This window comes from Malaclemys terrapin, chromosome 3, assembly GCF_027887155.1.
Source record: "Malaclemys terrapin pileata isolate rMalTer1 chromosome 3, rMalTer1.hap1, whole genome shotgun sequence".
NCBI lineage: Eukaryota > Metazoa > Chordata > Testudines > Emydidae > Malaclemys > Malaclemys terrapin.
In genome coordinates, this window is record NC_071507.1 from 36,104,034 (window position 1) to 36,131,440 (window position 27,407).

The following is a 27,407-nucleotide window of genomic DNA, read 5'->3' on the forward strand; positions in this document are numbered from 1 at the left end:
ATTCTTGTGGCTCTTTTCTGAACCCATTTGAGTTTTTCAATAATCCTTTTTAAAGAGTATACATCAGAACTCGACACAGTATTGGAGTAATGATCACATTAATGACATACCTAAAGGTTAAACCACCTCTCTCTATTCTTTGTGTAAGATTTTTCTGTGTCTCCCTAATGTCATTTTGTCAAAATTTAAAGCCTGCCCCATTTTTCTTATGTCTGTGGATTTGGTTAGTTGTGAGCACTGTTGAAGAGGAGCAGTATGCTGAAAACAGGGAAAACTAAGATGTTGACCATCTATCAGCATAGCACCATGATGCATAGAGAAGATGGGAAGATGGTTACTAATGGGAGCCAAGAAGAGACAATCTCCAGTGTACGACAGCTAAAAAGGATGGAAATCCATCAACAAGAGCAGGAATAATAGCCCTTATTAAATTTTAACTCTCACTTAGTAAACTCAGCATCACATGGGGGGTAGGAGAGGTAAAGAAATACATAGACCTCTCTGCTGTACTTTATGGACTTGCCAAGAGTATGGTTTATTCCAAAATAAAACATTTCCTATTCTTCTTTAAAAACAAAACAAAAAAATAGAAACACAGCAGCATTATAACATCCTTGTCAGGACTACCCTCTCCATCTGAAAACAAGACAGAACAGACACACTATCCTCTTCAGGCTTATGAACTTAGCAAGGTGGAAAGCATTATACCAACGATACAAAGCGCAGAAGGCAATTTTGTATCCTGTGAACAAGAACTATCTATCCCTCTGAGTTAATTTTAGTTTATTGAAAACAGATGTGAATACCATAGAACCATAACTTTATAAAGAAAACTGTCAGCCACACTTTATCTTAAATTCCTTCAAAGAAAGGCATCAACTTCCTTATATCAGCTGCCTGCAGCTACTCTGCCTCTCCAGCCTGACAAAATACCAAAGGACTATGCAAATTGAAAGTTTATTAAAGACATAACTTGCACGGTCCTAGAGAAGACCAGCATGATACAGCGCCAGGAATTTGACTTAACACAATCAAAAAATCTTGATTCTGGCATGGCCTATGCTGAAAAGTTAGGCTGACATAGCTATGGCTATCAGGGGTGTGAAAATTTTTTCACATCCCTGAGCCACATAGCTATAGTGACCCAACCCTTTAAGTACACACATATAGGTTGCTGGAAGATTCTTTTGTCAACCTAGCTATTTCTGTTCGGGGAGGTGGCTTACCTATAGTGATGGAAAAACCCTTTCATCATTATAGGAAGAGTCTATGCTACAGCGCTAAATACAGCTGTAGTGCACACAATGTAGTGTGACAAAGCTCTGTCCTTGTCTCCGTGGGTCCCGTGTTTCCTGGTGGATTTTGCTAGCCTCAGAGGCTCACTGTGACCCTCCATGTAGTCCTTCTCTCTCTAGAGGCAAGGGTCACAGCTTACCGTGCCATTTTCATCATAAGCCAGCAAGGGAGATGAGGAGAAGCAACTCTCCCTCGCACAGTCTCCGTTGTCTCCCAGTCTCAATGATTGATCGGGGAGGGAAGGGGAAGAAAGGGGGGAGCCTGGGCCTGCCCTCAACTCCAGACTCCAGCTCGGGGACCGTAATAGTAGCAGCTATGGTAGCTGACTTTTTGGAAAAAGGACGTGTACAATTCCCTGGGCCACTTCCCCACAACAGCCCCACTCAATATTTCCTTCAGGGCCTCCTTCCTTGCGCCTGATATGGATTTGTACTGCTTAGTTCTTCCAACAGCGTGGCTTCCTCCTACAGCTCCTGACACGCGCCTGACTGACTAACTGGGAGGCTTTTAACTAGTTCCAGCCAGCCCTTGATTGGGTTCAGGTGTCCCAATCAACCTAGATATCCTCCACTGCTTTCTAGAAGGATCTTAATTGGCCCCAGGTGTCTTGATTAACGTGGGGCAACTGCCATTTGGTTATCGTGGTACCAGGGATTTGTTTAGCCTGGGGCTAATATACCTGTTCCTCACTTCTTTACTATAGCCATCTGGCCTTGCCCCGTCACAGTAGATATGGCCTTACAGAGGTCCTCCTATAGTTGCAGAAATTGCTTGTGCTATTCTTTCCCCCTTCCTACGGCTTGTAGATCTGTCTCATTTTTGGTTCTTTACATATTTTGACCAGGACACAGCAGCAAAAAAGACAAAATATAAGAAAGTCTTTTTAAACAGGCTGCAACTTTATTAAATCAATACTACTGGGTAAAACATCTAGCAAGGACCGACTAGAGTGGATCTGCCTTCCTTAAGGGGTAGAGACGTTACTTAGTCCCAAATGACCAATTGAGGTTCAAGTACCATCACTGAAACTTACCATCACCCTTCCCTCATATGCAGGATGAAGTCAAAGAGGGCTCCTTCCTGTACCAGACATTCAGGCCCACCCCCTCCCCATGCAGCATCCCTAAGAGATGTCCCATCTTCAGCCTATTCCTGTTCCCAGTCTTGGGTTTATCTAGGAACTGGCCACTTATTTAACTAAGTACTGACTCCGGACCATATGCAGTTGTGAGAAGTACAATATTATTAATACAGCATACTGACCCTCCAGGATGCTGCGAGGAAGGTGAAAATGCTACACCACTATCTCCAATTTGGCAAGAAGTAGAAAATTCCTTCCCTGCTCCAAAAAAGTAATTGGTTTAATACCCACAGCATGCCCAGAAATCCAGTCCTAACCTAATCCCACGTGTGGGCCCCTCCCTATCCACAATCTTCAATCCGCCAGTAGACATCTCCACCAAAAACCCCTTCAAGCATCTGAAGATCCTGACAGAGGCCAAGCAGTTTTGAAATCATCTGTTGTTGCCACCATACATTCGAATTCCACATATCTTGAGGCTGGGCACTTCGGGATGCACTGTGCAACCCACAGCCTGCAAGATTTGACTCTAATAGCAATCAGGCCCGTGCAACATGGTTGCAGTGAGATTTTCAATAAATAGGTTGACGAGACGTCCCGTTTTTAAAGGGACAGTACCGTATTTAAGCCCTCCTGCATGTGTCTTGACTTTTTCTTAAAAACAGGCAAATTATCCTGTATTTTCTGCCTCCCCACATCAGTATTGGTGGGTCCTGCTGCTGGCCAGATCCCTGCTCGCCAGCCGCCACCCACCAGCGGTGAGTGGGGAGGTCCACTGGCCAACGTCGGGGGTGGGTGTGTAAGGCTAGTGTCAGAGGGTAGCCGTGTTAGTCTGTATCTACAAAAACAACAAGGAGTCTGGTGGCACCTTAAAGACTAACAGATTTATTTGGGCATAAACTTTCGTGGGTAAAAACCTCACTTCAGATGCATAGAGTGGCAGAGCAAAGATGCAGTGCACAGGGCAGCCACTCCCCTGCAGGTCCGTCAGTGCAGCCCCTGCTGCGTGTCAGCTCTCGGCCAGCAGGGCCCTGCCCCCAACCAGCTTCAAGCCAGCACTGGCTGCGGTGGCTGGTGAGGGTGGGCAGGCGCCAGGCAGCAGCTGGTTACGTGTCGCCTCTGCTGTCCACCCATAGTCCCTTTATGTACTCCGCCTCTCACTGTCCTCTCCCTGCTTTGCCCCTTTGCCCTCCCCCCCCTGAAGTGTTAGCTGCTTTTTGACACTGTGCGGGTAGGAAGGGACAAGCTGCTTCCAGCCACAGTGGTTGCGGGAGGGGACGGGGGGGAGAGGGAGGGCGGGGAGAGAAGTAGGGTGACCAGATGTCCTGATTTTATAGAGACGGTTCCAATTTTTGGGTCTTTTTCTTATATAGGCTCCAATTTCCCCCCCACCCCATCCCAATTTTTCACATTTGCTGTCTGATCACCCTAGAGAGATGAGATGAGCTCTGCAAAGACATGGCCCAGGTCATCCCTTTCCCGCCTCCTCTTCCCCTGCGGCTGGAAATAGCTCCCATCCCCTCCCTCCCACACAGAGCCAAAAGGTTGCTGCTGACCACATTCTGGTGTGAACCCTGGCAGAAATTGGGGAGGGGGGCATGTGACCCTGAATGCCACCCGCCCACGTGTTGCCTTGGGAAGACCTGGTACCAGGAGAGGCGGGTCCATCCCAGGGGCCCAGCCAGTCATGAAGTGCACAGAGCGCTGGGCAGGGAGGGTCAGGTCAGTCAGTCCCGTGTGAGAGAGGTGTACAGGAGTGTGTGTATGTCACCTCTCCCCATGTGTATGTGGGAGGTAAGGGTGTGTGTGTGTGTGTCTCCCCTCCCTGTCTGAACCCTAAAGCCTTAAAGATAAGAAGGCAAATAAAAAGAATCCAACTATGCAGTATTTCTTTTTAACGGGGGCTCAGTCAACTTGATGTTAATTTCAACATTTGTACCGCATAGTTCTGATTGATTGCTGTTGAACTCGCTTGAATATGAGTAAATTTTACCAGGTATCCCATATTTAGCATAGGGAAATATGGTCACCCTATCAATAAAGATTCTCTGGTAGATAAAGCCTATGAGATGATCATAGGGAAGAAGAGAGTTTGGGAAGCTGGGTTATTTGACAACCATTGTGGGAAAGGAAAAGCATTGTCATGTTGGCCGCCTCAGGAAGAAAGACAAGTAATGGAGGAAGGGACATCTGGGGAGTGGAATGAGGGACGTGTGGACTAGAGGTTAAAGCATAGAATCAGGAGTTCTGGATTCTATTCCAAGCTCCACTACTGACATGCTGTGTGCCCTTGAATAAGTCACATAAGCTGTGTGCCTCAGTTGTTCATCTCTAGACATTTTTCTACTGTTCCACACATGAGTAAAACACACTGAGAGAGTCTTACGCTTGGTCTACACTAACCCCCGAAATCGAACTAAGGTACGCAACTTCAGCTACGTGAATAACGTAGCTGAAGTTCGAAGTACCTTAGTTCGATCTTACCTCAGTCCACACGCGGCAGGCAGGCTCCCCCGTCGACTCCGGGGTACTCCTCTCGTCTAGCTGGAGTACCGCAGTCGACGGCGAGCACTTCCGGGTTCGACTTATCGCGTCCAGACAAGACGCGATAAGTCGAACCCAGAAGTTCGATCGCTCGCCGCCGAACTACCGGGTAAGTGTAGACCTACCCTTAGATGAAAGATACTAACTTAAACTGTAAGCTCTTTGTGGGAAGGACTGTCTTTTTGTCACTTATTTGTACAGAATCTAGCACAGTGAAGCCCCGATCCTTGACTGCAGTCCCTACACACTAATACAAATATATAACTAACATATAGTACATTATTATCCAACCCAAGTAAAGATTCAGGTGTGTGTAGGCATGTGTTTCCATTGTCCTTCTGTTGTGTCAACTTATTGCCTCTAATCTTAGACTGTAAGCTCTTTAAGGAAGAGGACTACCTCTTTGTTATGTGTTTGGGTAGTACCTACCACAATGATTCCCCGGTATATGACGGGGTTCATAGGTGCTACCATAAATAATAAATAAACACATAACATTAGTGATAAGAAGTTTTTTTCTTTTATTAACTGATTCACCCAGCTCAGTCAGGAGAATCTGTCTGTAAAACAAATTCCCACAGGAAATTAGAGCAATCCAGAGTCTGTCAATCTTTAGAAAACAATACAAACCTTCCTATTTGATAAAGCTTCTCCACCATAAATAGAATAACATTTGCAACAACTGCTCCCTGCTCACCTCCAAACCCAAAACCCTACCTCAAGCAGAGTTTTCTGTAGTGTGAAAAAGAAGAAAAGCCAGAGACTTCCTGAAGTCCACTACAGGCTTTGCTATTGCCAATCTAATTAATGAAGAATGTGCTCAGATACTATGTTGATGGGCAGCAGTGCAAAATCCTAAAACAGATTATTAGAAGTACTAATAGTTGATATTATAACACCTGGTATCATTATAATTCATATGTTAAGTTCTAGAGCACATCTAAGTGAGTTCATGGATAATTTGTGTATAGGACAAAGGGTTAAAGTAATCAAATACATTATGCGGCATGAATAATTTGTCCAACTCTCGCAACTATCTATTAGCACTTAGTAATTTAGTGGCGTTATTATTACATATCACCAATAAGCATCAGCAAGGAATCCTGACTACCCTTCTAGACACTACAAATAAATACATAACTGTACAGTAGACCAGTTACCCCTAGAGTAAATTGTTTACCTTAATATCTATTGTCATAAAATATAACAGAGTTCTCAACAGTTCCCAGAGAATTGCTTGTTTTATAGTCTGTATGAGTCTAAATAAATAAACAAATAAGTGTACAGTATGTTATCTAAGTCCACGTTCCAATGCCACTAGTAATAGATCCCTATAGTACAGTATATTTTCTTGTGCATTTTCCAGTCTAGCCTAACGGCTAACGTTCTATGAGGTGGAAAAGGCCAAACCGTTGTTTATAGAACTGAAGCCATTGCTTCTACTCTTTCAAGTTTCCTTGTAGCTTTGAGACAGTAGCAAGTATCTTAATTAAGTATTTTCTTAATACATCATGGAGTTGAAGGGCTCATCCATCCACTCTATTGTGCAAGCACCTAAGCAGAGTTTAGATTTAATACTGAAAGGAGAAACTGAGCTTGATTAATATGGAAGAAATGAAAAATAGTCTTTATCTTTGGATGCAGAGTGACACATTTGTATTTGTTATAATATAGAATATTTTATAAAACAAGTGTGTTAACCATAGAAAAGACTTTACTGAGAATTTACATCTAAGCTTTAAATAAAGCATATTTGGCATTGGCACAATACATCACTTATTTTTATAATTTAATTATTTTATGTAGAAAAGGCAGAAAATGTTATTGCACTCAATAAGTTAAACACTTGACATTTTTATACCTTAAAAGGCAACATTTTAGGAGTCTAGATATGTTTATTAATTAGTGATTATTAACACCCAGTAAACAACATTATATCTTGTAAAAACACAATCTTTCTTCACAGCATGGAGCTGAAATGTATTATTCACTGATTCCATATGCTGAAATACACTCAAATGATCACAAATGACCTTAAGCATTAGATAAATGTAAATGAGGACAGGATGGAAAATGTGCTTTTGATTGATATCTAAAAGACCAGTTTTGAAATCTTGACAAGGGATGAAGTCCTATACAAAATAAATGGCAATCTGAAACATCCAGAATGTATCATCCTATGGCCAGACATACCACATGAAGGAGCCCATCCCAAAAGGAGTTGAGTGTTTAAGAGTGTTCACAGGAGATGCTTAGCATCTTCAAGGTTTGGAACCTAAAAGATTATCTCTGGGGTGTGTATGTGCTAGCTCTGTTTGGCAAGCAATTGTGGTAATGCACAGATCTAGCTAACTGTGTGTATTTACATCCCAATGAATGTAAATAATTCCTAGCTATCAATTGCATGTGCCTACCCTAAGGGCCTGTCTGCACAGGAAAGTTATATCACTATAACCTAAGGTGTGAATTTAGGCCACTACAGTTATTATACCACTACAACTGCTGTGTGGACACATTTATTCCAGAATAACAGTGCCTTTTTTCAGTTTAGCTTATATTAGGGCTGGTCTACACTGGGGGGGGGGGGGGGTCGATGTAAGATACGCAACTTCAGCTATGGGAATAGTGTAGCTGAAGTCAACGCATCTTATTTCGACTTACCTCCCATCCTCACGGCGCAGGATCGACGGCCACGGCTCCCCCGTCGACTCCGCTACCGCCGCTCACCCTGGTGGAGTTCCGGAGTCGACAGGAGCGCGTTCAGGGATCGATATATATCACATCTAGACAAGTAGTCTGGACATACCTATAGTTTGGCCTATCCTACAAAGTTAAGTCAACGTAAGTCATCTTGCGTTGATCTCTTTGGGCATGTGTGTACACTCAAATTTGTCTTCAACCAATGAAAGCCTTCCATTACAGCAATGCAGAAACAAGAATCAATCTGGTGCTGAGCCACAGGCCTGCTGCTTTTATAATGTTGCATGCTATACTTGGCAGACACCCCACAAGCACCTCACAGACCACCATGGATACCTCCAAGGAGCCCCCTGCTGTGAACAGCATGGAGGAAGAAGAGGAGGATGAGGAGAGGAACACATGGCAGACGTTCAAGCTACGCAACGAGACAGGTCCTGTTTAAGACTCAGCCACAATCTAGCCAGTCTGATGAAGCCCGGACAAGCCCGATGAAGTGGAAGGAACCGTGGGTGTGTTCATGAATTTCCCTACACTGTTTAAATGTAAAGATGGCACCCGGCCCAACCCCAAGTTATGAGTACACAGGTGTTGACTTTTCATTGTTCTACTCATATAAGACGAGGTTGTGGTACAACAAACAGAGGTAGAGTTGTTATCTGCTTTCCTTTCCCCTGTAGGGTTGGGCAGAGGAGGTGGAGCCACGCAGAGCATGTTTATGTACATGTCCCTTGTATCCTCCCAAAAATTCTCAATGAAACTCTGCAATCCTCTCACAAAGGTTTCTAGGGAGGCAGTCTTATTGCTTCCTACAAGGTAGAATATTTTCTCACACCACGCCGCAGTGACTTTGGCAGGCACTATTGTAATAAATAGACTAGAGGCATATGGATCTGGCTCAGTAGCGTAGCTACGGTGGGAGCGGCCGCTCCCCACTGAGCACATTCCCTCAAAGTGGCGCCTTTTTAATCTTTACATTCACCCCAGCAGTCCAGGTCTTCGGCATCAATTCGGCGGCAGGTCCCTCAGCCACTCCGGGTCTTTGGCGGTTCGGCGGTGGGTCCTTCAGCTGCTCCGGATCTTTGGTACAAGTCCTTCAGTCTTCGGCGGCAAGACTTGAGTTTTTCTTTTTTTTTTTTTTTTTACTTCACTGCTTCAGCGTCTTTTTTTATGTGTTCGCTTCCCCACTGGTAGAACCTGGCTACGCCACTGAACTGTCTGGCTTCAGGATGCCAGCAGCAGCTGGGCTCTCTGTGCCTTTATTACCCTCAGGAGTGAAATATCAGCTAAAATCACCACCACATGTGGACAAAGGTGCCAGTACTCAGTGCCACTGCCGTGTTCTTGTACACAATTTGTTGGGGGAAGTCAAAACAGCTTTTGTAAAGGGAAATCATGCCTCCCCAATCTATTAGATTTCTCTGAGGGGTCAAAAACATGTGGACAAGGGTGATCCAGTGGATATATTGTACTTGGACTTTCAGAAAGCCTTTGATAAGGTCCCTCCCCAAAGGCTCTTAAGCAAATTAAGCAGTCATGGGATAAGAGGGAAGGTCCTCTCATGGATCAGTAACTGATTGAAAGACAGGAAACAAAGGCTAAGACTAAATGGTCAGCTTTCAGAATGGAGACAGGTAAATAGTGATGTCCCCCAGGGGTCTGTACTGGAACCAGTGCTGTCCAACATACTCATAAATAATCTGGGAAAACGGGTAAACAGTGAGGTGGCAAAGTTTGGAGATGATATAAAGTTACTCAAGATAGTTAAGTCCAAAGCAGACTGCAAAGAGTTATAAAGGGATCTCATAAAACTGGGTGACTGGGCAACAAAATGGCAGATGAAATTCAAAGTTGATAAATGCAAAGTAATGTGCACTGGAAAATGAAATCACAATTATTCAAACAAAATGATGGGACCTAAAATTAGCTGTTACCATTCACGAAAGAGATCTTGGAGTCACTTTGGATAGTTCTCTGAAAACATCCACTCAACATGCAGCATCAGTCAGAAAACCTAACAGAATGTTAGGAACCATTAGGAAAAGGATAATTAAGAAGATATAAATATCATAATACCACTATATAAAGCCATGGTATGCCCATGCATTGCACACAGTGTGTAGTTCTGGTCACCCCGTCAAAAAAGATATATTACAAATGGAAAAAGTACAGAGAAGGGCAACAAAAATGATTAAGGGTATGCAAAAGCTTCCATATAAGGAGAGATTAAAAGACTGGGACTGTTCAATTTGGAAAAGAGACAGTTAAGGGGGGATATGATAGAGGTCTATAAAATCATAAATGGTGTGGAGAAAGTGAATAAGAAAACGTAATTTACCCCTTCACATAACACAAGAACCAGGGGTCACCTAATGAAATTAATAGGCAGTTGGTTTAAAACAAACAAATGGAAGTACTTCTTCACACAACACAAATGAGATCCTGTGGAACTCATTGCCAGGGGATGTTGTGAAGGCTAAAAGTATAACTGGGTTCAAAAAAGAATTAGTTAACTTCATGGAGGATAAGTCCATCAATGGCAATTAGCCAAGATGGTGAGGAATGCAGCTGCATCCTCTGGGGGTCTGTAAACCTCTGATCAGGGCCGGCTTCAGGCACCAGCTTCTCAAGCAGGTGCTTGGGGCGGCCGCTCCGGAGAGGGGCGGCATGTCCAGGTATTCGGCGGCAATTCGGCGGATGGTCCCTCACTTCGCTTGGGAGTGAAGGACCTCCCGCCGAATTGCCGCCGCAGATCGCGATCGCAGCTTTTGTTTTTGTTTTTTTTGTTTTGGCTGCTTGGGGCGGCCAAAACCCTGGAGCCGGCCCTGCCTCTGATTGCCAGATACTGGGACTAGACAACTGGGGATGGATAATTTCCCTGCTCTGTTCATTGCCTTTGAAGAATCTGGCATTGACCACTGTCAGGAGACAGGATACTGGGCTAGATGGATCATTGGTCTAACCCAATATGGCCGTTCTTATGTTCTTTTCCCATGGAAATAAGAGCCGAAATTTCATTGTTTTATGCAACTGAAAAATTCCCTCCTCATTTTCCGTCACCTCCTCTGGCAGGCCATATTCACCATGGCTGGTGCTGGAGAATGGTGATGTGCAGAGATGATCCAAAGTGGAAGTGTCAAAAAGCATGTCTGATTTAAATTTTTTTCTTGAAATAAGGAAAGAAACTTATCTTTCCCTTTCTGTCGTGATTGGAAATCCAATGATATATCTGTGTATTTTATTTGCAGCTGCTGGACTGTGTGGACAAGGGACAATATGTTCAGTGAGATCCTGCAAATCAGTGCTGCACCAGACTGCGAATAGAGAACCTGGAGGGTGAATATGGCAGGCAGCATGAAGAAGGAAAGATCCAACAGGAGAAAGGCTCAAGAGTCAGAGCAAGGGATGCACCAAGACATTATGGAGCTTCTTAGGCAGTAAACACAGATACTGCACACTCTTGTTGATTTTCAGGTCCAATAATCACAGGCTCTCCTCTCTTTGCAGTTAATGGAGAACTCCAGTTTAGCAGCCCCTTGCATCCCCCTAACATTCCACATAGCATCATGCGCTGCATCCTTACCCCTACCACTCCATGCCAGAGGACAGTAAGGAGAATCACAGCTTCGCATACACTGACCCGTGAGAGTCCCTCCTTGCTTTTTGATACAAAATATTGATGCTGTGTTGTCTGTCAAGACCTGCACCACTATGCCTGAGATCTGGGGAATGAAGACCTGGCAAGCCAAGCATATTGCCCTGAGTTCCGGGAGTTCTTTCTGCCAAGGTAGGCTCCCCACCCCAGGTCTGATGCATCTGAGACTAAGGTTACCAATGTATGAGGGGCAGCAAAGAGTACTCCTTTCATTACGGATCCTGGGTCTCTCCACCAGGTCAGCGAGGAGAGGACCGGAGGCAGAATCGTGAGCATCCAGTCCAGGCGGTGTCTGCTTAGGGAGTAGACTTACGCCAGCCATAATTGAAAGGGTCTGAGGCTAGCCTTGCACGCTGCACCATGCCACCATGTGACCCAGCAGCTTGGGGCAGACCCGAGCGGTCACTAGTGAGTGGATTGTGACCTGGGAACTCAGACCCAACATAGCTCGGAAACAGGCTTCCAGTAGGCAGGCTTTGGCCTGGGTTGAATCGAGCACTGCCCCAATGAACTCTATTCTCTGAACTGGGACCATGGTTGACTTCTGCTCATTTATCAACAGACCGAGCATCTGGAAGGTGGCCTGTACTGTGCTGATGCTGTGCTGCACCTGAGCCTGCAACTGACCTTTGGTCAGCCAGTTGTTGAGGTACGGGTAGACTCGCACGCCCGAGGAAGGCTGCCACCACCACCATACACTTTGTGAAGACCCGTGGGGCTGCCGATAGACCGAAGGGAAGAGCGGTGAATTGGTAGTGGCGTTGCCCCACTACGAACCTGAGAAATCTTCTATGAGCGCGGAAGATAGGCATCCTTTAAGTCAAGGGTGGTGTACCAGTCTCCTGGATCCAGAGAGGAAATGATGGACCAAAGAGACCATACGGAACCTCAGTTTCTTGAGCTATTTGTTGAGGCAATGCAGGTCCAGGATGGACTGTAGCCTCCCCACTACCCCCACCTCCATGGCCTTTGAGATTAGAAAATATTGGGTGTAACCCCCTTCCCTCTTAAATCTCAAAGAATCTCCTCCACGAAATTCAAACCTAGGAGAGCTTCCATCTTTTAGATGAGAAACTGCTTGTGAGAAGGGTCCCTGAAGAGAGACAGGGGAGTCGGGGGTGGATGAAAATTGAAGGGTGTAACTGACTGTTACTGTACTCAGTACCCAATGGTCTATATTATATATCACCACACTGGGCTGGAGGGCAACAGGCAGTACAAAAACAAAAGAGGGGACGGATCTAGAGCTGAGACTGGTATAATGCAGTCGGGCATACCTTCAGAAGGCCTGCCTGGACCCACTGGAGTACCTTTGAGAGCCCAATTGGGAGGCAGAGGTAGGTGGGAATGGTTGTCATTTTTTATAATCTTTTCCATTTTTTTTTTGTAGAGCTCCTACCTGGGAGATGCCACAAACCTGGGAGGTTGCTGGGGCCTGGAATGCTTCCTGGAGGCTAGTAGCATGTAAAGGAACGAAGTAAAGCTTTCGTCCTTGAGACTGTGTAGCTTCGAGTCTGTCGGATCCGAAAACAGGGAGAAGCCCTGAAAAGGGTGGTCCTGGATGGACTGCTGAACCTTGTGAGGAAGGCGAGATGATTGCAGCCACAACCAGCACCTAATGGTGACTGCTGGTGCCATAGTCCTGGCTGCTGAGTTGGCCGCATCCAGAGTCGCCTGAAGGGAGATCCTGGACACAGTCTTGCTCTCCTCAAAGATGGCCACAAATTCCTGCCTCGATTCCTGTGGGTGGGAGTCTTTAAATTTGGACAGCGAGTCCCAGAGATTAAAATTGTACCACCCCAGTAGAGCCTGCTGGTTGCAGATACATAGTTAGAGACTGCCCATTGAATAAACCTTCCATCCAAACAGGTCTAGTCTCTTAGCTTCTTTATTTTTGAGGTTAACACTCGACTGTCCCAAGTTTCCCACTCATTCACCACTAACGCTACCAGAGATCCTGTGGGAGGGTGTGAGTAAAGGTAGTCAAAACCACTTGCCGGAACATAGTATTTCTTCTCTGCCCTCTTTGAGGTGGGGGGGGGAGGCAGAGAAGAAGGGGTCTGCCATAGTATCTTAACAGACCCCAAAACTGTTTCATTTATGGATAAGGCTACTCTGGAGGGAGCAGCAGCAGCCAGGATGTCGATCAGGCTGTGCACCAACTCCTTAAGCTCTTTCACCTCCAGACCCAAGTTTGCTGTGACTCTTTTCAGGAGGTCCTGGTGGGCTATGAAGTCATCTTGAGGGAGCAGGGTACTAGGGCCTGCAACCACCTCATCCAGGGACGATGAGGAGAAGGCCTGCACCAGAAGAGGCCTGCTGGATCTTGTTCCTTTCTAATTCAGTCATCTTAGCTGGTGAGGGTCCTTGAAGGGTCAGTAGGATTGGGAAAGACAGCAGATCCTTCTCTGCCTAAAAGGCCTCCAGTGTTGAGGGAGCCAGCAACCATCTGGCCCCACGGCTGCTCCCGGGAGTAGGTGGCAGGTCCCGTACTGGTCTTGGCAGAGTCTGTGGAGCCATCAGTGGCTCAGGGGAGGACGAGTGATCCAACATGGGTCTAACCATGCCAGTCCTTCCCTGCTTGTCTCTCTTTGGCACTGAAGAACGTCCTTTCTCGGTGCGCTGTTTCTTATGTTTCTTCCTTGGCACTGGAGACAGAGAATGGTTCTGGGAAGAACAGGCTGCCAGTGGAGCACTCCGCACAAATGCCAAAATACTTGATACTGATTTGGAGCAGCTCAACTCCGAGGCTGGTCTGAGGCCTGCCTCGAAAAGAATGGCTTTCAGTTGAATATCTCTGTCCTTTTTGGTACAGGGTATGAAGTCCCTGCAGATCTGGCACTTCTCTTTGATGTGACACTTTAGACAGGTAGTGTGCAGGTCACTAACTGCCATCGGCTTGCTGCAAGAGGCACACAGCTTGAAGCCCGGGGAGCGGGGCATGCCTAGCCCTGGGGGTGAAAAGTCCCTCAATGACAGGGACAAATATTAACACTACTATATACACTAACTATGATAACTATACAGAATAGGACCAAGAAAGTCCAACCACTGGAAAAGAAAACCTTGCCACAGCAAGAAGGATCGTTCCAGCAACTGTCATGGGTGGTAAGAAGGAACTGAGGGCGCTAGAGCCGGCCCTATGGATACCACTGAGGGAAAAATCTCCGCAGCGTGCACACATCTAGCATGGAATGGACATGAGCAAGCACTCGAAGAAAAACCAGGATTTCACCCCTAGTTCTTTAATTGTGCCAAACATTATCTAGCAATTTTATAATGACATACATCAAAATGTTGTAAGTATTTTAGCTAATTCTCAGAATACTTCCGTCAGGTAAGTAAATACCACCCACATTTGATAGAGTAAGGGAAAATGAGACAGAGAGGTTAAGACCTGTCAGCAGAATTGGCACAGCCAAGATCAGAATAGAAGAATTCCCAGAGTAAAATTTTCAACATCGAAGTCACTTAGGCCTGGTCTACACTGGGGGGTCAACCTAAGGTACGCAACTTCAGCTACGAGACTAGCGTAGCTGAAGTCGATGTATCTTAGGTCGACTTACCTCGCGTCGTCACGGTGCAGGGTCGACTGCCGCCGCTCCCCTGTCAACTCTGCCTCTCGCCGTGGTGGAGTACAGGAGTCGACGGCAGAGCGATTGCGGATCGAATTATTGCGTCTACACTAGACACGATAAATCGATCCCTGATAGATCAATCACTACCCGCTGATCCAGGTAGATGTACCCTTAGGAACTTAAGACCCAATGACTTTCAGTAGGAGCGAGGAGGAGTCTTTTGAAAATAAGGCATAGGCTCTTGGGTGATTTAGGTGCTTTTGAAAATGTTAACCCTTACTCCCTGCCCCTCATTCAGTACAACTGACCACAATACCTCACAACTACCCAGTTTTCAACCAAGCAATGAACAGCTTTCTAATGCTGAAAGACATACTGTATATTTAAAAAAATTTAAAGGAAGAAAAATAGTATGTCACATGGGGCCAAGATTAATTACATTTTACTCTCTAGGTCAAAAAGCAATTAAGTTCAGATAAATATATTTTATGTACTACTATCCCAATTTCAATTCAGATTTTTTTCCAGAGATCTCAACATACCTGGAAACACAAACATGCACATATATGCAGTCAGCAAAAACTGTACTGTATTATCCATGTATAATTGCTCTTTGCTAAGACTGATCACACGTGAGGGCCACATATAACTTTGGGGACCATCATCCAGAAGTTATGATTCATTATTTATTTTACATCCAGTAGTATAATTCCTTAAATTAAAGGACACAATCTAGTCCTGAATAGTGGTATGGTATCAGAATTCAGGACTAGATGCTTCCTTTAGTTTAATAAATTCCCTTCCCATGAACTGCAAATTACTAGCCTGGATAATTGATACTGTACAGTTATCTTCCTTGCCAACAGAGAGATTATAACTCACATTTCTGCATACATTTCACAGTACAATTGTATACAAACAATTCATCAGCAGCTTTTAAAATATCTTACCGGCTTGATACAGTCTGAGCCTTAAATACTCCTGCATTTTGATTTCTGATGATGATGTCACTTACATCTGTAACATACTTGTTAAGAATCATCCATAAAATTAGCATAAAAATAATGATTTAATGAAAAGTACTCCCCCCTACCCTAATTGTTAATGTCTTCATAGCTTCTTTTACCTATTAGGTCTTCCATAATCTGTGTTCATAGTGAGTGTTTTTAGAAATAATGAATGTACAGTGCTACTGCAGAAGTACTCTGATACCCCTAGCCAGTAACTCACCAAATTTATCCATGTCCATCATCAATTCTTTTTGTGGGTTGTTTTAAACAAAGGCCTTTTAGTCCTTATGTATTTTTAAAGCTAACTACTAGTTTAAAACAAAAACAAAAAACAAAAAAAGGAAGCAGCAGCACAACCACAATGACTCTTGGGATACATACTAGGGATACAGACCAGTCAGCACAACTGATGATGTGCTGTTCATTTTGCATGGCTTTTTTACCTCGTTTAGCTTGATATGTGCAAGTAGCTCACTGGGCAGACACTTCCGGAGCTCAAGGTGTTGAATTCCTCCCTGAAACAACACCCAGGCATTTGGCTCCTGGCTGTGATGGTCTGTGTGAAATGTAGCATTCAGCAGGACTGTACTCAGTGGAGTTTCTGGTTTGTTGTGAGCAATAAGTGGCACATGGGCTGAAAAAGAGTATTGTCTTTGCTTCATCCTCAGCCTCTTCGAGTACAGAAACTTAGGACACAGATTTTGACATCCCTCCCACTCCCCCCCCCCCCATAGTCAGTCCCCTGCTAACCAAAACAAGGAGTGGCACTGATTGGTTTCAGAAGGAGCTTGACCCAGTCCTCTTTAGTTGGAGGGAGAATCTCCACAATTGTGGATGGTACTTGTGGCTAGTGGTAAAGAGTACGGTTGGAACGAATGGGGGTGGCAAGGTACTGAGATATTCTTGAGAGGATAAACAAAAATATATCTGAACCTCAATGTATCTGAGTGATTCATTCAAAAATATGACACAAATATCAATGTTAGGACCTGTCCCTGTTCCTAATAATACTGGTATCTGGTTCAAAAAGCATTAATCTCCTTCTCTAAAATAACTTCTCACTCTTACAATAATCACTAAAATCAGCATAGCAAAGCAAGACCAGTGCAAGGTGCTCAGATACTACAGTGATGGTAGAAATGTCTAATCACACAGGCAGTTTATATGAATGAACCAAAACAATGGTGGCTTTTTTTGTTACATGTCACCATGCTCAGGGTGAACCTAAACCTCTGACTGCCAGAAGCCGGGAAGGGAAGGGAGGGGTGAATCACTCCAGATGCCCTGTTCCGTACTGTCACGACCACTGTCGGAGACAGGATACTGGGCTATATGGCCATTCTTATGTCACGGAAGAAAGTGGAGAAAATCAACCAGTGGTACTAAAGAAAGACGTTACTGAAGTTCACACGTGTAGTTGAATTTTTCAGTGTGAACTTTCTTGCATGCAAATTAAATAATGCTATGTTTTGATAATTAAAAAGTGACTAACATGTCCCCTTATTTCACTTAACTGAAATTACATAATTAACCTACCTAAGGATACTGACTATACAGGAATAGATATTTTAGGAAAAACCTCTTAGTGAATAATGTGGAAGTAAAGACAATTTACATTTATTTTGTGTAACAGAAAATTAAAAAATTGTTGACCCAAGAGTGTTTTAAATTAACCTCCCCACACTCTGGACACACCTTTTGAAGTGTTTCCATGGCATTCAATGGAATTCTATGAGGTACAGCATGTACTTGTAGAGCAAAAGAAGGGAATGACTAATCTTATAAGCAGAACGTGTTATTTTGTTAGTAGAGATAACACAGCTGATAAATTAGCCTCAGTGCAGTTAAATTATAATTCTGAAAAAACTATTAATTGTAGTAAACATTTTAACATTATGTATTTTAAATACATATACAAACCCATATCTTAAGGCATTCAGGCTGAACTTGGCCTTTATAACCTAGATTTATCATGATTGTTGAGAGATCCACACGCTTTATTATTATTTATTGTTTTAATGGTCATTACAGTGTACTGTGTCAGCACTTTGTATTACTGATACTTTCAGGCACTGAGACTTGTCACACAATTCTAGATAGAGTAGTTCACGTCATCAGTGCACAGTGAGAAATAGAGCTAAACTGGAAGGTACATTACATTAATGAATCAGCTGGATATTTTTCTTAGAAATGGGCCTGATCTGTGGATCTGGAAATTCTGAGCTGATTCTGAACTTCCCCAGTGTTTTAGGAAGTTCACATTTGGTGTTCTGGTTTGGATCCATCATAGAGATATGACCCAAGCTGCAAAGTACAGATTGAGATCAATATTACCCCAAAGTTTAAAAAGGGGCTTAGATCTGATGACCCAGTTCAGGTCCATTTTTAATTCTCTCTTGAAAAAATCTAATCTTTTCTTTTTATATTATCTTTATTTATAGAATTAAAAAGGAACTTAAATTAGACAAATACACTCATAATAAATTAAGGGTAAACTTCTGACTGAAGATAACAAAAGCAAGGAAATCTGTCTTTACATCACCAGGTTGTACCCAGGTTCTCCATATAACTATGTGTTATGATCTATTACACAATTTAGAGCTACCTGTGATAAGCACAATGGATGAAACCTTTTAAATGAGTTAATTGCATATGTCAGAGGATCATTTAGGATTTTAAAAGTTCTTAGCATCTCATGTCATAAGCTCATTTATCACTTTAAATATATTTTTATATATTTTCAAATGTACATGTATGGTGAAGAGTGACAGACCTTTGTTTCATTTTAAGGAAGTTAGTATATTCATATGTTATTAGACTATTACATGACTATCATAATATAGGCATTCACAATATACAGAGTGAATTCCTCATCTACCAGCCAAAAAACAGACATGTCACAGTTTGGAAAATTATATGAATGGTGTCAAAAATTAAAAGAAAAATCAGATCCTCCAAAGCTTAAGAATACACAAAGCAAGGCAGTTAGTTACGCTCACTGAATTGCAATAACAACAACAACAACAATTATGATGATGATGATAATACAAAGGCAAATACTCAGATGCAATGCACTATTGCCAGGTCGATTTTCAATTAAATTTCACTGATGTATTCATTTGTTTCTTAATGTGCTCATCTTGCCCATTAGGAATAATTAGCAGGCTTGCTTGGTGATTTCCTGGTTTCTGACAGTGATTTTTTTTTCTTTTTGTTGACAACCACTTTTACTTTTTGGAAAGTAATTTTTGGATATTATAGTATGACTGCCATGTAATTTAAAATTCCTAAGAAATTTAAAGGGAAGATGTAAACAGTAATTTTTAAAATAAGGTTATTTTAATCAATAATACCTCAATAATAAAGCAAAATACTAGACATTAACTATTCCTGAAGAGCAGAATCCAGAAAAGAAAACAATAATTTAGCAATGCTAATATAATTTGGTACAATAAATTACTAAAATATACCAAAACTATCATAAAAGTTATTAGAAATAAATCATTACTTTTAGTAATTTGGGACATTTGGGGTTAGATTTTGTTCTCAGTTACTCCAATAGAAATCCCCTGATTTCAGTGGGGTTGGCATGGATGTAACAGATCAGAATTTTGTCTATAACTGTTTTATAGTTAGTTACTATAGCAAAGGATGCAAAAATAAAATTATCATAAGACAGAACATAAAACTATCAATGAAGTCCATTAAAATACATAATATACAACATAAATTGTAAAATGCAGTACAATAGGAGCACTTTGAAGGCTGAGCTCCAGAGTACCAAATGTTAAAATGGGGCGGGGGAAGGGGAACGGGATCTTTTTTGAAGTTTTCAGCAAACACTTCTCTGAAAGGCTAACAGAGTCACTACAGACTTTAAGACTTCTTGTAGGATTTTAGGAAATATAAGGTATTTCCCCAAAAAAGCGTGGGCACTTAACCACTTAACTTTCTTAATTAGGTGATATTAACTATTATCCTTTTGAGAAACAAAAACCATTTTGATCATTTAACTCAATGCAATGAGTGAATGTTTTTAGCACATATCAGTTCATACCCTTGATGCAGAAGACTTCAACAATTTCGTAAAAATTCAGATGTGTTTATAGGATCTGTTAATTGAGATATTTGCTGACACAATAATTACTAAACCCAAACTGAAACTTTAATGGTAAAAGGTCCTTTTTGTTAAATAGCCATACTTTTGTCAAACATCAACTTATTTTGCTATGTTGGTTTTGAAAACCTTTTCCCCCCATATGTTTTATTTCCATAATGACACATGGCTAGAGGTGTGATATAATACAGTTACATGAAATGACAGAGGACAGTGCAATTGCCCAGCATCAAGTCACTAATGTAAACATTTGGAATTTAGAAACAATCTCGGAATCGTAACTAAAACCCTACAGTTTTGAGAAAAGGGGCATTTTTATGGAGCATTTTTCAAGTTGTAAAGGAAATGATTTGTGATTGGCTGTTATTCTCCATGAAATTGTTGAAGTATTTTAGGCAATTATGGCTGGCTGAGTTACCTCTGAGAACATAAGTGTTTCTAAAGGCTGCTAGCTAATATTCTTGCACTGCCATGTCTCCTGTTTTAACAGCCTTACATAATTGCAAATTTCATTTTTTTAAATAATCCACAACAGAGTTTAACTTAATGAAAAAATAAGTACTCATTATGCTAGTGTTCACATACATACAAATCATAAATCTAAAGCATTGTGACGTTGCAGTGGCCAAAAATTGAACTACTCCTCTTCCTGCAAATGCAAATTTAAAGATCACCAAGGAAAAAAAGCACAGATACCTTGCACTTTTTCCTTTCAGTTTCTAACAGGTATTTATATTCACTATATACATTGGTTCTTGTACTATTGTAGATATATAATGTGACCACAAATCATGCTCACGTTCTTAGCCAAAAGACAGTTCAATTTTCTGAATTCTGTGTACATATTAGTATGGCATAATAATGATTTATTCTAATATAATATAAGAAATATAATAAAATAGTACATAGAGGAGAGAGTGGTTTTTATAACCCTACATTAAGATAAATAATGCCAAACTGATAATTGATTAAACACAGTATGTGGATAATTTATAGGTAGTTATAAGTTAGTCGTAATAATGGTACTGTGCATGTAATAGTATATACTGTGACTACTATGAAAATATATCTACATTGGACATATTGTAAATGGTTAGTACATGAAAGCAGGTTTGGTACAAAAAATCTAGCAAAAAGAATAAATGTCGAGAGGGAGTTAATTATTTGGTTTACTGCTGTACTTCCTATAACACAGAACATAAAAAATGGATTCTCTGAACTTAACCATTAGACAAATATATATCACTGTATTTGCTGCTTTCTCCCTACCAACATGTACTTTTTTTTAATCCAAGAAGAAAATGTGGAATTTATTACTGGGAAAATTTTAGTTTCGTTCAATAAATGTTATATCTTTCTGTTTTTTAATTACTCCTGGTGGAGACTTTTTTTTTTTTTTAATATACCCCATGCTGTCTTTCTTTATATCAATTGTTACTCAGCCAGTAAAAAGGAATGAGCACAACAAACCAGTTTTCTATCTGAATAAGGATACTTTTGATGGCCTTTTCATTTCCATCAGTTAACAGAACTTCTTTGACATCTGCAGAAATAGCAACCTGAAAAAAAGAGCACAGCAAACAATGAGCAAATATGCTTGTCTGTGTGGAAGTGAAGACAGGAGTGACAAGCCTTCAGTATCATGCTTCCTCACCTATTTCTCTGTAACAATCTTCAATCTTTTTTCATTTTATGTCTGCATTATTTTAATCATTCAATCAAATCAGTCAATACTTTTATCATTCCATTTGCGGGAGCCTCTATCTTGCTATCATTCTGTTCCGTAATTGCATTGTGACAGCGGATGATGGTATTCTGAGAGGCTTTCATTTGCGGGCTTCTGTTTATCTAGTAGAGCCATCATACAAGGCTGTCACTCTGCCTTTCAGCTTGCTTCTGTCTGACTGCCTGATGCCCTTCATATAACTTTGCATTGCAGGCAGATGGCTTTGTAAGGGTAATTTTTTTGTGAGCTTTGACATGCTCGCACATTGGGCTGTAACCTCGACACATTGTATAAGAGCGACAGGTTTGTCAAATGCCAATCAGTGTAACAATATGCTTTTATTTGTAGAGACATAAAAACTTGTCTAATGCACTGCACTGCTACATAATATCTCCTGAATACATGACTCAGAACCCAGAGAATAGTGCACGACGCTCCTGAATGGCCAATCTAATTCAAAAGAATCTAATTACTGAGAGCTCTGGATCATGTTTGTTGGTGTAATAATGCAGGCAAAACATTAGCAGCTATATCATGGTGCTCCAACTGTGATTCGCCAGGCTATTCCTGTATCTTAGCAAATGGGACTATAATCTGAAAAAAAAAAAAAAAATGCTTCAGCTATGGCAATGAAAGACAGACCGTACGTGGCCTGGAATGTCACAACAAGAGATATTGACTACACTGAGGTAAAATGTTTCTGCTCATCGAGGCAACCATAAAATCAATATGATACGAAAGCAAGTCAATCTAGAAGGTCTCCCAAGACTCTGCAGCTTGACTGCAGCTGATGCTGTTGACAGTTCTCTGACCCAGCAGTTGGAGGCACTGGAACATTTTTTCTTTTGTTCCTCCTTCTGAATGGGATTGGAATTGAGAAAAGACCTACCATGAGCCCAGCCAAGCATGTCATGCCACCCCCTAGCTCACACACAGCAAGGTCCCTGAAAGAGAGAAAGGAAATGGTAGAACCCATACAAATTAGATGAAAATGGTCAGAGAGACATATATGTTACAAGAACAAATTGCCATCTGCAGTACGAACTGAGCTACCAGGAAGTTGTAGAGACATGACTAGGCTACCTCATGTCGTTTGCGTTTTAAAAATAATTATGAAATAGAAAAGTCACAAAGCAGGCAAATCAGTAGGGGTTCCCTCATTAGTGTTCAGTGCAACATTACCACCACTGAGCTGAAAAATCTGAGAAGGTTCCCTTTTTTCCCCTTGTCAATGGCGCTGTCTTTTAGAACTAAACTAGCTAGAGTAGCGAAAGATAATTGTTAGGAAAGGATAACATTGTTAATCCACATTCATTCTTTCAAAAACAGTTAGACAAGTAAATGGGGAAATGAATATTATTTATATCTATATATAGACATACAGCTTTATCTAGTAAATTCTTTATATTTTGAAAAAAATACAACAAATTTTAAAACAAGCCACATACCTTACACATGAAGTATTTAGATTTCTCAAGTAGCACTTAAATTGCAAATGATATACAAACAATACTCAAACAATGTATAGTTAAACCACTGAAAACTAAGGTAAGGTAATGTCAAGAGCCTAATCTGAACCCAGAAAAGCAAGAGAACTCAGAGTTAAGGCTAAATATCTGCTGTGACATGCTGTTCTTAAATTAGCCTATTGTGCACTGGCATTACCAATAATAATAACATATGTGCTATCTATATGGATGAAATATACTTTAGTGTGGAGAACCTGCATGATGGGAGCTGCATGGGGGGAGCCATCAATAGAAGGTTCACATTAGCGCGGTCTCCAAACCGATGGCATGCTGGCGAGGAGGGTAGTAGGGTGATTGTGCGCTGACATCACCGAGGCCAGCATATAGGGCAGTGTTGAGGGTGGGATCATGGGATTTCCAATTACACCTATGGCAAGTGATTATAGCTGGTAGAAAATTTTCTACTGAAACATTTTGGACAGAAAATGGCTTTTCAATTAAATTGATATTTTTGTTGAAAAAATGAAAAACCTGAATTTTTTTGATGAAAACAACACAAAGAAATTTGTTTTAATTCAATTTTTTGGTGGGAAAAAATAATTTTCCAACAAACAGTACAAGTGATTTTTAGGGACTGTGTCCACTAGTCCAGCCATATAACTCTCTCTGCTGCATCTCCACACACTGACACCCAATCCATCTGGGAATGGGATGGATTTGTTTCCCTTAGACCCTGCACAGTTCACTTGCATAAAGACCACTGGTTTTATGGAAGGGATGTAAACATCACTCTATAAAATATAAACATATTTGGGATCCCAAACAATGCCTAAACACAATAAGTAGAATTAAAAATAGACAAAGTCTGCAGCTTACACTCTGAATGTATTTGTATTTCATTGTTTCTATAAAATCTTATAAGAATGTTTTTAATTTAATTTTAATCTTATAAGATTATTTTCTCTGTTTTTTTCTTTAGGTTTAGGGTTTTAAACAGGTAGTGTTTAATGAAAAAAACGTACAATCCACATTTTGTATTTAATAGTTATTATCCTTTACAGCAATTACAATCCAGTATGTACCCAATAAATTTAAAAAAAAGGGTATTATTGAACCAATAATGTAAATGCATATTATATGTATTTACATATATAGTCTTATATATGAGTGCTTATTCAAACATGCATGATGAGGATTAACAGTTCTTTTGGAACCAGTCAGTGAAGTAAATATAGATTCGGTGATTTTTATAAAATGAAAATTAAAACCCATACGGAAAACCTATCAACTTTGAGTTTACTGCACAGAAGGCCTGATCTCGACAAGGGATGACTAGGTGAAACTGCCATTGGCTTTAATGGACGTTTTGATTGCTCAGCAGCTCTGAGTACTACACCCAGACTTAGGGACTTTTATAGAGGCAGATTTTTAAAAAATGGAATACAGTGATCCATAGTGCACACCCATCGTAGTACCTTGTGTGCAACATGGATCAGTAACAGGCAACCGGCAGGACAAGTAGCTGGCTGAACCAGCCATTGGGGAAAAGTGACTCTGTGGGGCAAGTGACAGAGGAAGCCTTTATGCCAGGCTGGGGAACAGAATGGAGAAGCTCTGTTGCTGCTATCAAGGCTGAAGTAACCTCCTCGGGTCTTGCACTGCCTTATGAAGGCCAGGGTCAATGATTGGTGAATATAAGCAGTGATAAATCCATTAGCTTTGCTCCTGCCTGTCTCCACCTGACCCTCAAAGAACAGTTGTTCACAACTGTGTAGGGAGCTTGTGTACAGATGGACTCCACCTACAACCCAAACCCTACACCATTGCTCCTGTACAATGGAACTGCAGGGATTCCGCTGAGCACAGGGCCTTCTACGTCCCCAGAAGAGTGGAAAGAATGTAGGGCTTGATTTATTTTTTATTACTGTAAGAGTGGCTAGCAAGTGTTTGATAGGCATGTTATATAAATATGGGAAAAATTAAATACAGAAAATGCAGAATGACCCAGGAACGGAGTGCACGTGCATCACTACATTATATGAATATGATGTACTTTATCAGATAATACTTTGCTTGCTTTCCCAACAGAAATCCGTTTAAAGAGTGTCTTTTATTTTTCCTGACCTTCACAATCAGTAATGATCGATCGGAGCTTCACTTTTGTTTCCCAAAAATCAAAGTGGAATAAAACGCCTTGAGTGGAAATCAAAAGTCTTTGACATATAACAAAAAGCTTGCTGTGCAATATTAATACCCAAAGGCAGCTCAAAATTCTTTGTTACAAGCAACATGCTTTCACCTTGAACTTTTTAAATTTAATCTGAAGATTTAAATCATAGCAATCTTTACCATGTAAATACAATAAAACTAATGGATTGGAAAGCATCTTTTATGTTCAATTCTGTGTACCTGAACATTTGATTTTGCTTGAGGCAGTAGAAAGCTAGCACCTCTTCAGAAGGCCAGATACCTATAAAACATAAAGATATTTCCTTTTTTAGAATAGATATTTTTTCTTCTGAAAGGTGTCATTAATATTTAATAGCTGTTTTTTAGATCTGTACCAAACCAATCTTTTACTGGATTTTTTATTTTATTTTTAAAATATGCCACAGTATCAGAGAATAAAAAAAAGAACAAGACTGACAATAGCAATGCTTCTAAGGCTTTGTCTACACTACCCACCTTTTAGCGACACAGCTGTGCTGCTACAGCCGTGCCGCTAAAATGCACGCAGTGTAGCTGCTGTTTGTCAGCAGGAGAGAGCTCTCCTGCCAACAAAAAACATCCACCCACAACGAGCAGCAGTAGGTTTGTCAGTAGGAGAGCGCTCCTGCCGACAAAGCGCTGTCACCCTGGCACTTTTCATCGGTAAAACTTTTGTTGTTCGGCATGTGTTTTTTTTAACACTCTTGAACGACAGAAGTTTTACCAACAAAGTTCCAGTGTAATCAAAGCCTAAGATACCCAGCAACAGACTTTATATGAACATCGGCAAGGCTAATCCACAGCTGTCTACTTGTTTAAAAATTAGGCACCAGCATCAACATTATAAACATTAAATAAAATCAAATTCTAAGAAACATCAGTTTTATACCATATATTTGACATTTTCAGCCTCAGTAACTATTGGTAGGCAACAAATTAATACATTTATAGAGTTTAAGACCAGAAGGGACCATAAGATCATTGTCTGGCCTCCTGTATATCACAGGCCATTCAATTTCATCCAATTCCTCCTGTATTGAACCAATAACTTGTTTGATTAAAGCATCTCTTCCAGAAAGGCATCCCAACTTGATATGAAGACATCAAAAGATGAAGAATCCACCATTTCCCTGATAGTCTGCTTCAGTGATTAATCATTCTCTCTGTTCAAAGTGTATATCTAATTTCTAATCTGAGTTTGTCTGGCTTCAGCTTCCAGCCACTGATTCTCGTTATGCCTTTCTGCATTAGATTAAAGAGTCCTTTAGGACCTTGTATTTCCTCCCCATGAAGGTACTTATACACTGTTCTCAAGTCACCTTTCAATCTTCTATTTCATAAACTAAACAGATTGAGCTCTTTAAGTCTCTCATTGTAAAGCATTTTATCCAGTCCTTGAATTATTTTTGTGGCTCTTTTCTGCACCCCCTCCATTTTTCAATTTCCTTTTTAAGGCATGAAGACCACAAGTGGATGCAATATTTCAGTATTGGTCTCACCAAAGCCATATACAGAGGTAAAATCATTTCCAAATTTCTATTCACTACTCCCATTTATACATCCAAAAAAGAATAGAGAATAACTTCTAACTTTTTCAATTGAATTATATTCAGTTATGAAACATGCAGTGACTCTGTGGCAAAATTATATTTGTGTGTTTTTTCCTCCATTATTATTGGTAGTGAAAGAACACTCCTATATATCAATTCGTAAGTCACAGCTTGGGCTGGCCTACTAGCTTTCCATGAGAGTGACCTGGCTTCAGAAGCAAACTATGCCTGTTTGGAACGAAGAACTTCATAGATCATATACTCTTATCTGCTGGGGAGGTGAACGGGAAGAGGAAGTTTATGCCTACGTTTTGTGCACTCCCACATGCTCTAAAAGTGACACTGCAATCTCATGGGACTACAATGAAAGTCTATAATTCAAAGCTCCCATAAGCAAAGAGGTGGGGTGACACTGGAAAATAGTCCGCCTGAAATTAAAAAGGTAGAAAGACCCAAAGTTCCTATTTTTGGATAAG

General features: G+C 41.2%; 1 protein-coding gene across 1 annotated transcript in view; it reads right to left on the reverse strand.

Moving 5' to 3' along the window:
- Positions 1-27,407, reverse strand: part of CAMKMT (calmodulin-lysine N-methyltransferase) — a 375,057-nt gene that overhangs the window by 34,192 nt on the left and 313,458 nt on the right. Inside the window, exons 4-7 of the mRNA XM_054022000.1 lie at positions 25,583-25,643; positions 22,594-22,648; positions 21,474-21,537; positions 15,802-15,868 (exon numbers count right to left, since the gene is read on the reverse strand). Coding sequence (XP_053877975.1) covers positions 15,802-15,868; positions 21,474-21,537; positions 22,594-22,648; positions 25,583-25,643 — 247 coding nt within the window. The remainder of the gene's footprint in view (positions 1-15,801; positions 15,869-21,473; positions 21,538-22,593; positions 22,649-25,582; positions 25,644-27,407) is intronic.